Consider the following 12,063-nt stretch of genomic DNA (forward strand, 5'->3'; position numbering starts at 1 on the left):
CGACGAAAAGTTCCATCATGCATTCAAAACTCCCTGGCGCACATTTGTCCGGCTTAACAAATGTTTCCGTTGGATTCTCTGGCGCCCCTGTTAGCAATCCTGTATCTAGCCCTTTGCCCCTTGCAATTGGCCCTCGTGAACTGGAGGCTCCATTGATTCTATCTACTGGTTGTGGTGAGAATCTTTTGGGTCTGGATTTGCTGAAACGGTTATACGCGACTTTGTATTGCTCTCCTGAAGGAGTGGAGCTTACATTAGGCCGGAGAGTAATCTCTCCTATGTACTTGTCGATCGATAAATTCCCACCGGAATTGAGCTCCCTTCCTGCGTCTCTATGGGCCACAGGTCCCAATGACGTGGGTCTCTTGGACATCCCACCTTATATGATCAAGCTGAAACCAAATGTGCGATTGCCACGTATACCACAGTATCGTATCTCCATTGAGGGAGAACGGGCGCTATTAACGATTGTACACGATCTGATCGAAAAGGATGTCGTTGAAGAAACTCGGGGAAATGTGTGTAATAGTCCTGTGTTACCCATTTTAAAACGAACTGATCCATCTAAACCTCCTGTGTACCGTTTCATAATCGATTTGAGAGAAGTAAATAAAATCGTGATTCCACAATACCCCGTGGTCCCTGATATCATGACTTTGTTGACCCTGATTCCAGTGTCTGCCTCCTGGTTCACGGTGATCGACCTAAAGAATGCTTTCTTTAGTATCTCGATTGCTGAGGAAAGCAGAGATCTATTCGGATTCTCATTAGGTGGTCGCAGTTTTAGACTGAAACGCGCACCACAGGGCTATTGCGAGAGTCCGTCGATCTACAGTCAAGCCCTTAAAAGTCAACTTGATTCATTTATATTACCGGCAGGCGCAGCCTTGATTCAGTACGTTGACGACCTGTTGGTCGCCGCTGATACCGAAGATATTTGTAGAACTGCTACAGTATCATTGTTGCGGCATTTATGTGACTTACATCACAAGGTGTCACCTTCCCAGCTGCAATATTGTTGCCAAGAAGTAACCTACTTAGGTCACTTATTGTCAAAAGAAGGGAGAAGGTTGACCCCAGAGAGAATTGCAGCGATTACCCGAATGACTGTGCCAAAAACTCAGAGAGATGTACGTGCCTTTCTAGGTATCACGTCATACTGCAGACAATGGATCCCAAATTTTTCACTATTGGCAAAACCATTGTTAGCTCTCACGTGCAAGGATGTTCCGACTCCTTTGCCATGGACTGAAGAGTGTCAAAAAGGTTTTTCTGAATTACGTGATGCGTTGTGTTCGGCTCCTGTGTTAGGTACTCCTGATTACAGTAAGCCGTTTACACTGTACGTTCACGAGAGGGATGGTTGTGCGTTGAGTGTTCTGGCGCAACAATTTGGTGACAAACAGCGCCCATGCGCATATTTTTCTTCGACCTTAGACCCAGTAGCTAGAGCTTTGCCGAGTTGTTTAAGAGCAACAGCGGCAGCTGCGGCGTCCATTCGACAGTCCGCAGGTCTGGTCATGGATAATATGCTTACGGTGATGGTTCCGCATGCAGTTGACACTCTCTTGAACCGAACGAAAACTCAACATTTGACGAGCGCAAGGTTGTCTGGGTATGAGCTGACGTTACTGGCTAGTCACATACGGATAAAACGGTGTAATGTGTTGAACCCAGCAACATTATTGCCGATCAATACGGATTTGAGTGATGTAGCACCACATGACTGTTATCTGAGAACCGAAGAGGAAACGAATGGTCGTATTGACCTAAAAGATACTCCGTTGGTAGATCCCGATGGTACTTTGTATGTTGATGGTTCCTGTTTTAAGTTACCGAATGGTGATGTGACGACTGGGTATGCTGTAGTGACGTTGAGAACGGTTGTGGAATCTACGAGATTAAATCAGAACTCGGCTCAGGCAGCTGAGTTGGTCCGTTGACGAGAGCGTGTGTGTTGTCCAGAGGAAAGCGGGTGAATGTGTTCACAGACAGCCAGTATGCTTTTGGTGTGGCACATAGTTTTGGGCGATTGTGGAAAGAAAGAGGATTCTTAACGTCGCATGGCACAAAGATTCAGCATGGACAGCTTGTGAATGACCTTTTAGATGCACTCACATTGCCTAAACAGGTGGCCATAATTAAATGTAGTGCGCATCGAAAAGTGACAGATGATGTTGGTCGTGGTAATGCGTTTGCAGATGAGACTGCTAAGGAGACAGCGAAAGATCTGACAAACCGAATGTATGTTACAAGTTCAGTGAGATGGCCTGCGGAAACTAGTATGTGTGAGGACACAGTGGAGAGTGTGAAGGAAATACAGAATGAGGCCACTGAAATGGAAAAGACTAAGTGGAAAGAAAGCACGGGAAAATTAGATGAGGTTGGATGTTGGGTTGATTTGTCAGAGAAACAGAGATGGATGTTACCGGATGCATATGTGCTTGCTGTTGTTACAATGGCCCATGGCACAGCACATATTAACTCGAAGGGCATATGCAAGTTGTTGTCTCCTGTATGGAAGAATGATGGGATTACTAAGTGTGCAGAGAGAGTGGTTAAGAATTGCATGGTATGTTTGATGCATAATCCCGGTAAGGGCACCCACACTCCACCTGGTCATTTTGCCCCTCCTACATGTCCTTTCGAAGTTATCCAATTAGACTTCATCCACATGGAGAGATGCAATAATTTAAAGTATGTGCTGGTTGTGGTTTGTGCGTTCTCCAGATGGATTGAGGCTTACCCTCTTAAGGATAATACTGCCCTATCCACAGCTAAAATTCTGCTCAAAGAGTATTTCCCCAGGTACGGCATGCCTCGGATTGTATGGTCGGACAACGGAAGTGAGTTTGTGGGAAGCGTGATGAAGAGTGTGTGTCGTGGTTTAGGAATATCCCAGAAATTTCATAGTGCTAATCATCCTCAGTCAGCGGGTTTGGTGGAAGGATACAATGGCACCCTGAAACTAAAACTTGCTAAAATTCAGGCAACAACTGGTTTATCATGGCCTGCCGCTTTGCCTCTAGCTCTCCTATCGACCAGGGCTACTGTACACTCTCGAGTAGGGCTTAGCCCATATGAGATTGTGTTCGGCCGTCCTGCGAACATTTGGGGGGTTCCGAGGCCTAGAGAATTGAACAGACTTGAATATCCAATGTTAATTGATTATCTATATGATCTGACTGCTAAATTGAGTTTGATTCATCAACAGGTCTTTGAGGCTCTGCCGTCACAAACAGAGGGTCCTGGTCATCGGCTCCAACCAGGGGACTGGGTCCTCACTAGAAATTTCGGACGAAAACGCCATCTTGAGCCGAGATTTGTGGGACCCTTCCAGGTGCTACTAGCAACGAGGACGGCGGTTCGACTGGAGGGACGGAAACACTGGGTGCATGCCACCCACACCAAGAAGGTTCCGCTTCCTCTGCCGGCAGACACATGGATACGTAAAGGTTTTTCCTCGTCTGAAACTGATGTTCCCCAGCGCTTTGTCCCATTTAGCGAAGCTCAGACCATAGGGAACACTTCAGTTTTATCTGACACCCCTGTTGATTCCTCTCAAACAATTTCCCTTCCTTCAACATTGGGGAATACAAGTACTGAACAATTGCCTGGGCAATCGAACACTCTTTCGCCATTCAATCCACTGTTTGAAGATCAGACTCGACCCGGAAGAAACCGATACTTTCTTCGTACACGCAATAAAGATGAATAAATTGTTATCATTCTGATTTCAAAATATCCCCTCACATTCTGCCTTGACCATTGTGGACATTTTATTATGTATGTATTTCTTTTCCAGAACAGCCAGGAGACGTATATGAAATTGATTATTTAACTGATTAAAACCTGCCATCTGGGTTGGCCGTAGGGCCGCACGGGCACGTCCTTCTGTTTAGCAGTTATTGACATTAGGTCAATTTCTTTTGTCGATTTCCGGGAACCCCTGGGAATTGATAATCGCTACCCAGAACGAAGTGCGTCAAGAACGTTGCGGACGGTTGTTAGAGGATGGAGTTCTCCAAGCTGACGAAGATAGAGGAAAAGACGGTGCAAAGATCTAAATTGTACAGCACATTTCGAACAAAGTGTTTTTTATTACAGGTTTTCACGTTATTCCTAACTGTTTCTATGCTGCTGGTGGGTGGAGTATATTTTGGTTTTCTATCATTGCTGCCTTCTGCCTTACCCACCTCTCCTTCTCATGATCTAAATTTCGTCTCTACTGTTTCTCCACATTCTTTTCACCTACTGCCTCAACATGAACAAGTCAGACGTGAGGAATTTAGAAACAATTCCTTTTTGCAACTTTTGCATCAGCATCAGTTGGTGGTAAATACTACAAACTGTTGGGTGTGTGGGCTAATGCCACATACAATGGACAGGGGTATCCCATACTTGGTCCTTCCGTACAGCCCCCAAGGGTCAGTTCGGGCATTCCAAACCATGTTCCGTAGTGCACTAGATTCCTACCCCCATCGAGAGCCACGCTCAGCAAACTTTGGTCCTGGCCCGTATCACAAGTCTCTAATGATAGCTATTGCCGATCTAAATAGAGATATCTTCGATACGTCACTTATCCCAGAAGAGGAGGTGCAAACCTATAAGTACCTTAGTGAGGCTGAGTATAGTATATCAGTGGGTGATAGGCAGCTTAAAAGCTCATCTCCAATCTGGATTGTACCTCACCTAGGCCACTTTTGTCTGCAAGGTCGTGGCCGAAATCCAAGAGCCCAGCTTGGGAAGAGTGCTTGTGTGGATACTTACGTTCTACCGATGCTCTCTTCCCCTGTCTTTCTGACTGCCAAGGGTACCTATTTTGTATGTTATGACCGAGCATATACGTGGTTACCACATGACTTCTCAGGTACCTGCTATATTGCAAATCTCTTGCCCCCGACTTTCACTGTTGCTGCCGACTATCACAAAACCAGAGTTGTGAGAGGTGTCATTAGTAAAGAGGATACTTCCGGTCAAGAAGCAGGAGACTTCTTCAAGGGTTTTCTACCGTTTTGGGGCCCCATAGTCAATAGCAGAAATCTGAGACAGTTAACTCGTGTAGTAGAGTCAACTGCTAACATAACTGCAAGTGCCCTTGGTAACCTGACAGCAGAGCTTCAAGCGGATAGGCTTATGACGTTACAGAACCGTATGGTTCTAGACGTTGTACTAGCAGATAGAGGTGGTGTGTGTAAGGTCATCCATTCGAGCTGCTGCATTTTTATACTTGATAACGCTCCAACTGTCTATCAAGCCATCTCAAAGTTGCATAAAATCTCGGAGTCCATACACGAGGACGAAGGAGATTGGACGGTTCTAGGATGGTTTTGGGGTCTAATGTCGACTTGGGGTTGGAAGATTCTGATGATTATAGGGGTTGTCGTGACATTTGTGTTCACGTGTTGTCTTTGTGTACAGTGTGGTCCTGCCTTATGTGGCCTTTGTGCTACAACGTGTATAAGAAGGCCACCTGTTTCCAAGGAGACATTGATGGATAGAGTTATGTTCCAACAACATCTGAATGATCTGATGAATATCGAGATCGACTCCGACTTCGACTAGTTCTTGCCTACATGAGGGCAAAAAGGAGCGTCTGAGGTTCCGTAAAAATCGTTACGACGTTTTGGGCACCGCCGAATATGGACGAATGGGGTATCAATGAACCGTAAATGACGAGTTGTGTAAGTGTACGCGTTTTCGCCATACTACTCAGAAGAGTTCCTTACAATTACAGGTTTCTTCAAATGGACGCTCGGGTTCCATTTTAGATACGGCACCCATTTTGTTTCTTGCCCTCACGTAGTCAGCGAACAGGCAACTGTCCGCATCGTGACCCCTTTTGTTCCCAAGCTTCACGGAAGAAGCATATGCCTTTTCATGCGTCTTTTATGAGTAGGGGTAGGACACTGCTAAAGCAGTTGTCTCCGCCCGGAGGTGATCCTGCCGTGCCGGTCTATTGTTTCAGCCTCGCACGTGCTGGGATCAAGTCCTTTTAGGCTACGATTACGCATCCAATATTATCCTCACACTCCCTCTTCCCTGTTGTCTGACTTCCTCGCAGCTGTTCTTGTCTCTTTCTCTTGTTTATTTACAACTCAAGTGGAATGTACCTAATGGTGGGAAGATGTGCTTTTACAGTTGGAACTGGTGATGTTAATGTAATTATGTTCCGGTGCTCTGAATACATGAAAGCGATCCTTTGAACTTTACTGTGGGAAATGAGTTGTAACCTTTTGCTTACATATTGTGCAATGACAAAATCCTGTATAAAAGAGAGCGACTCACATATGCAAAGGGAGCAGACTCTCAGAACCTACACTCTGTTGTACTTCTTGTGACTTTTGCCTCCCTGCAGTAATAAACCCTGATCTTTGACGCACAAGGAAGTGTCCCGTGTCTCTGTCTTTAGTGCGCCAGAACAGGTATCCCACGAAGGTTCTAGGTGTTGTCCCCTGGCACCGCTGGGCCTTAAATAGCCCAGTCCTTCACCAGGTAGGGTTTTTTAGTGAAAACATGTGCCAAATACTCAGGAAATCTTTGAAAAAAATCTTCAAGAATGAAAAGCAACAAAATGTTTCCGCCTATTCATATCCAATTGGCACCTCAAGCTTCGTACATGAGGAAAAAAACTCTTCGGGAGCCCAGGTTTCAGAAGCACTGCGGCGGCTCAACTAGCTGCCGCCATGTTTCCCCGGTCACTATGACATCATCCGAAAGGGTTAGTTTTGTTTCCACAAATTTCTTGGGAATGAGAGTGGTCATGTTAGAGGTTACCAACAACATCTACAACTCTGGAGGTTTAGCAGTTTCGATGCATTACTGTGAGTTAGTCGAACCAATGTTTACTGATCATATAAGAAGACTCAGTCTCTGTATTATGAAGTTGGTTTGATCTGACACACTGTCCTACTAAATTCATAGGAACCATATAGTAGAAGGCATGCGTACAAAAACCCAGAATTGGAAGGGTGAGTTAAGCTTGGAATTTGACCAATATTAGGCAGAATCGAAATCGTACAACATCTTCACCAGACAAACAGGGTCAGTCTAAACACAAAATAATGAATTATAGACTGGTAACAGTAAATTACAGGGATGTTTTCACTGAGGGGTTCTGAGTTACATCAATTAGACATTGAGAGCGAAGTGCGATTTGTTTATGTTGCCATTGAGAACCCCAAGGGAAAAAATATTCCCGTAATTCACTTTTTACCCACCTATAATTTCATGTTATGTATACCCCCCAAATCATCTGTCCCTACTCTAAACTGCTACGCAGAGGGGTAATGGGGGAGTCATACATTACATGGCCTCTGGTGTGCATCCATGACCCAAAGATAAAAAAAGAAATCCTTACCTGACATCTTTGACCATTACCCACCACCTTCCATGCATTCCTTCCTCCCCCTGCAGCTGTGCTTTCTGCTTTCAGTCACAAGCAGGGATGCATTGACAGGCTTTCAGAGAGTCCTGTCAGCCTGAACTAAAACGCTTTATGACATCACAACTGTGGGTAACCCGTTTTGTTATCTATTAGTGCTATGTCATAGCAGTAAGTTATGAGATATAGAAACTGTAAGAAATGATAGAAGATCTCTATTAACAAAATAATTACACATTTCTAAAAGTGCTACCTATGAAGAAATGTGCCTGCCTGGAACACATTCAGGCACAAAGGAGATAAAAAAACTGCAGTAGACCTCAAATATGGTAATGACTGTGGGAGATAAAGTCCTACCTGCGGATCACTCGTACAAAGGTTGTACCACAAGATGGAGGCCCACGCACTTGGAAACTGGCTGACATTGGAAATAATTACGAGAGGAAGCGAGCTGGTCTGGTGAAAAAACACACATGAATTGTTAGCACATAGCCCAGTGAAGCATTACTTTATTTTCTCAATGTGCCAGCATCAACAAAAAGCAACTCTTATTATAATTTTGAAACCCATGAGGAAACTATTCAAAACATCACCACATTGCTAGTGGAACTGATCGTACCTGTATCTTGTGTCTAACAATTGTCTAGGGCATGGAATTCATAAATAGACACCTGTGCTGGAGTAGATGGTTGGTCTATAGTTCCACTTGGTGCAATTACAGAAAGGAAGCAGTGTGAAGCTAAAAAATCCACTCATTGGCACATGTAACTCTTAGTGAGAAAAAAAACACCCAATTGTGTCCCTTTGCAGTACAACAAAGTGCAGTGTATGTGCTACGAGACCATGGCAAAAAAATGTAATTATGTACACAGCAAGATACACACATTTCTGTCTCATTATTCTCCAAATGATGTCTTTGATTGAGAGGGAACGTGAAGGATCTTAAAGACACAACAAATAGAAAGAAATTGTCGGTCTTTACAAATATTTGTCTAGTCTGTATTAATGTAAATATTGCTTTTCAAACCATCTAGGCCGTGCATTAGATCCGCGTGTTCCTTTGTTCAAAGTCATGTTTCAGCAGTGTAGCATGTTAATACTGTGTTTTTACATTCTTTACTCTTTTTAGTGAGTTCTTCAAAGGTGTGGAATGGAGATCATCTTATGATTGATTGTTGTTAGACTGACATAATTACCTTGGATTTGGATGCATCTATAACTCGATTGCATTTAAAGAGTACGAGACAACCAACCAGTTCTAAATAAAGTGTAATATAACAGCTGCCATTATGATTCAATATTGGCAACAGTTATACATTGCGAACAGAATGAATAGCACAGAATAAATATTTCAGGGATGCATTCCAGACCTTTCAATTTTAACTGCCACTTAGTCTAAACTTGTAACTTTGCTGAAACATCAGCTCGAGTATTGAGATGTATGTGCAGAGTTAATAAAAGTGGTTCACTTCAAGGTGCAGAGAATTTAAATTCCTTACTTACTAGTCCATTCAATTTGAATCAATATTTAGATTTTTGATAATTTACTGTTACTTACATGTACTATTTTTTATTTAAATAGCTTTCCCTGCTACATGAAATAGTGATCTTGTGATCAAGGTTTGAGGTCGTACTTTCAGTTTCTCTAAAAGATTGGAACATCTCTACAACACAATATGCCTAGAAATCACCAATGGCCCGTCTTTACGGGCTGAGGGCCATGCCCACCACCTTTTCCCAGGCAAGAAGAGTGTCTGTCAGGCTGAGCAAAAGTCCGCCTGACAGACACTCCTGATTCAGGTCAGAGCGCCAGTAGGTAGACATGTGCTAAACATGCAGGCTCCTGGCTGCCTGAGCTGAACTTTGCCAGGCTGAGGATTTCACAGCCCTGTGGCTGTAACCTCCTCAGTCTGACAAAAGTCCTTTGAGGCCCTTTGCCTCGTAATGAAGGGGAGCGTCATTGATCACCTTTGACCTCGATGCTTCCGATGTAAGCCCTGAAGTGCCATGGGCTGAGTGTCAACAGTGACACCTTGTTCCAGAGCGGGGGTGGGGGGGTGGGGGGGGGGTGGAATCAGCAGTCTCACTGATCCCATCCCACTCTGTGAAGAGATTCAGACTGCTGCATTCCCTCATTGGATGACCGGGGGAAGGCAGCAGTACCAATCCTCTTAGGACATCTGAGGCTTCCATGTCAAGAGAGTTGCTGTTGAGGTAAGGTTTACGTGTATTTTGTTTGATTGGGGCATGCATGCCTGTATGTATGAATAAATGTGTATTTATTAGTATGTGTTATGAATTAGTGTGTGTGTGTATGTGTGAATGAATAGGTATGAGTGAGGTGTATGTATGTGTGTATGCCTCCCCCAGGCCACCTCCCTGGTAAAATTGCTAGGAGCCACTGTAGAAATGTTTGCTGAATACAGCCCATGAATGGTCTTTAAGGTCTGGTTTGACAGGGCAGCTGGAGCCAGAAAATTATGAGAGAGCCACCATGAGAGGGTTTTGGCTCTACCCACAAGTTGGGAGCCAGAAGTTCGTTTTGACTGGGTAGAAGTTGTGTGCTTCCACATAAGAGTACTTGTTCTCCACACAGCTGTGATCATTTTGTTTATTTATCCAGCAGCCTGAGGTTGAACTTTCACGGGCACATTCATGACATTGGAATGCTCTACAAGTGTCTTTAAATGACTAGATAGTTTATGGTGATTTTCTCTAGCGGCGGCACAGATAAGCGGAGAGCAACTATTAATCTACATGGATGTTTTAGGTCTGTGTTGACAGTGCAACTGTCATCTGAACTTTTAAGCATTACCAATATTATTCTAAAGTTCTTTGCTTTCACACAAATACATATCCATTCCCATTTCATCTACTTGTAATTCTTCACATTACTATACAACATCCTTTTAAAGCCATACCTATTGTCATTGCTAATGCTCATTATGATTTGGCTACACAATGCTTTAGCAGCATGTTGGCAAGACCTGTTACCAATACATAACATATACTTAGAGTTGGCCGAATTGCTCATGATTGTATCGTCGCTTACTGTCGAAAGTCTTATTGTGTACAATACTAATACATACAGTGAGTTTTGTATCAGCCAATTGTTTAGCATTGGTTGGGTTTCTTGTCAATCTCTTCTGCTTTTTTAACTCAATGGCTTTCCTTTCTCTTATTATCTTTGCCTTTACCTGAAGCATAGCTTCTTTACCAAACTTTTGGTTTGATTTCCACTGTGTATATATTCAGCTAAGTACTTTTTTCATTAGCTTTCAGCTCTCCATGGGAGTGCATGTATTTCTTGCCCTCTCTTCTTGCTTTCCCCACCACCCCTCCTTGAGCTGCTTTCTCCTTCATCTCTTCACCCCCTGCATGGCCCAAGTTCTTCCACATCTATTGTGTCAGGTCCTCCCTTCTGTTTTCTTTACAACCATCCCCTAGCTTCTCCATATCTTCACTGCCCTCTGCATCCCTTTTATTTTTGATTGTAATCATTTTCTTTTTTAACTTTTAGAAAGAAGGGCCCAGCAGCTTGAATTTGCTCCTGGGCTGCCACTTTCTCTCAATGCGTTTTTAGCATTAATTTGTTTTTTATTTTTAATTTACTGGTAAAAGATTGGTATATGTTATCTTATCAAAACCAAAGGAAATGATGGACGGAGCGTTGACAATACAAGCACTCACCTCCAGTCAACTGATCTGGGTTTAATCCATCACCATTCTTTAGCCCACTCTGCCACCCCAGTTGAGACATGACCATATGCAAATCAGTCTGACCCTGTACCTCATGGGAACAGTCCAGCCCGAACTGCCAAGCCATGCTTTCCCTGGACCGGAAACAAGCTTCCGAGGACCGGTTTCTGGCATTACAGCCGTGTTCAGTCTTCGGCTGTAATGCCAGAAACCGGTCCGAACCATGTCTGAACTGGGGTGGCTGAGTGAGCTAAAGAACGGTGATGGATTAAACCCAGATCAGTTGACTGGGGGTGAGTATTTGTATTGTCAACGCTCCGTCCATCACCACCTTTGGTTTTTCTTTGTTCGCTCTAAGTTGGCAGGGTATGCTCAGACGTGAGTCCCTTGCTCACTTTGCCACTGGAGTCAAGCAAGTCCAGCTGAAGACGGCTGTAATGCCAGAAACCGGTCCTGGGAAGCTTGATTCCGGTCCAGGGAAGACATGGCTTGGCAGTTCAGGCTGGACTGTTCCCATGAGGCACAGGGTCAGACTGATTTGCATATGGCCATGTCTGAACTGGGGTGGCGGAGTGAGCTAAAGAACGGTGATGGATTAAACCCAGATCAGTTGACTGGGGGTGAGTGTTTGTATTGTCAACGCTCCGTCCAGCACCACCTTTGGTTTTTCTATATGTTATCTTATAACAGTTAAATAAAAAAGTGACCACTGTGTCAAGCATTCCTGTTGATACCCAAACATAATCATGCTGTGGCTGCCGTAGAGCGATGACACATAGGTGCACAAACATGGTAATACGCGCACTAAAATACATCATTGTGCTGTGGCTTTTTCTTTTGCAGATACTGTCCAACATTGGCAATATAAACCAGGTATGCAGTTAGAGAAAAAGGACAAAGTCAGATGATTCCAAGGAAAAGAATATGCTCCAATAGGAGCACGGGCCCTCACTCATCTGAGTGGGTGTCATGTGCCATCA

The 12,063-nt window shown here is 44.0% G+C and overlaps 1 protein-coding gene across 1 annotated transcript in view; it reads right to left on the bottom strand.

Annotated features, from left to right (window-relative positions):
- Positions 1 to 12,063, bottom strand: part of LOC144823261 (signal transducer and activator of transcription 4-like) — a 754,354-nt gene that overhangs the window by 313,072 nt on the left and 429,219 nt on the right. The window contains exon 15 of the mRNA XM_078681615.1: positions 7,742 to 7,840. Coding sequence (XP_078537741.1) covers positions 7,742 to 7,840 — 99 coding nt within the window. The remainder of the gene's footprint in view (positions 1 to 7,741; positions 7,841 to 12,063) is intronic.

Source organism: Lissotriton helveticus, chromosome 3_1 (genome assembly GCF_964261635.1).
Source record: "Lissotriton helveticus chromosome 3_1, aLisHel1.1, whole genome shotgun sequence".
NCBI lineage: Eukaryota > Metazoa > Chordata > Amphibia > Caudata > Salamandridae > Lissotriton > Lissotriton helveticus.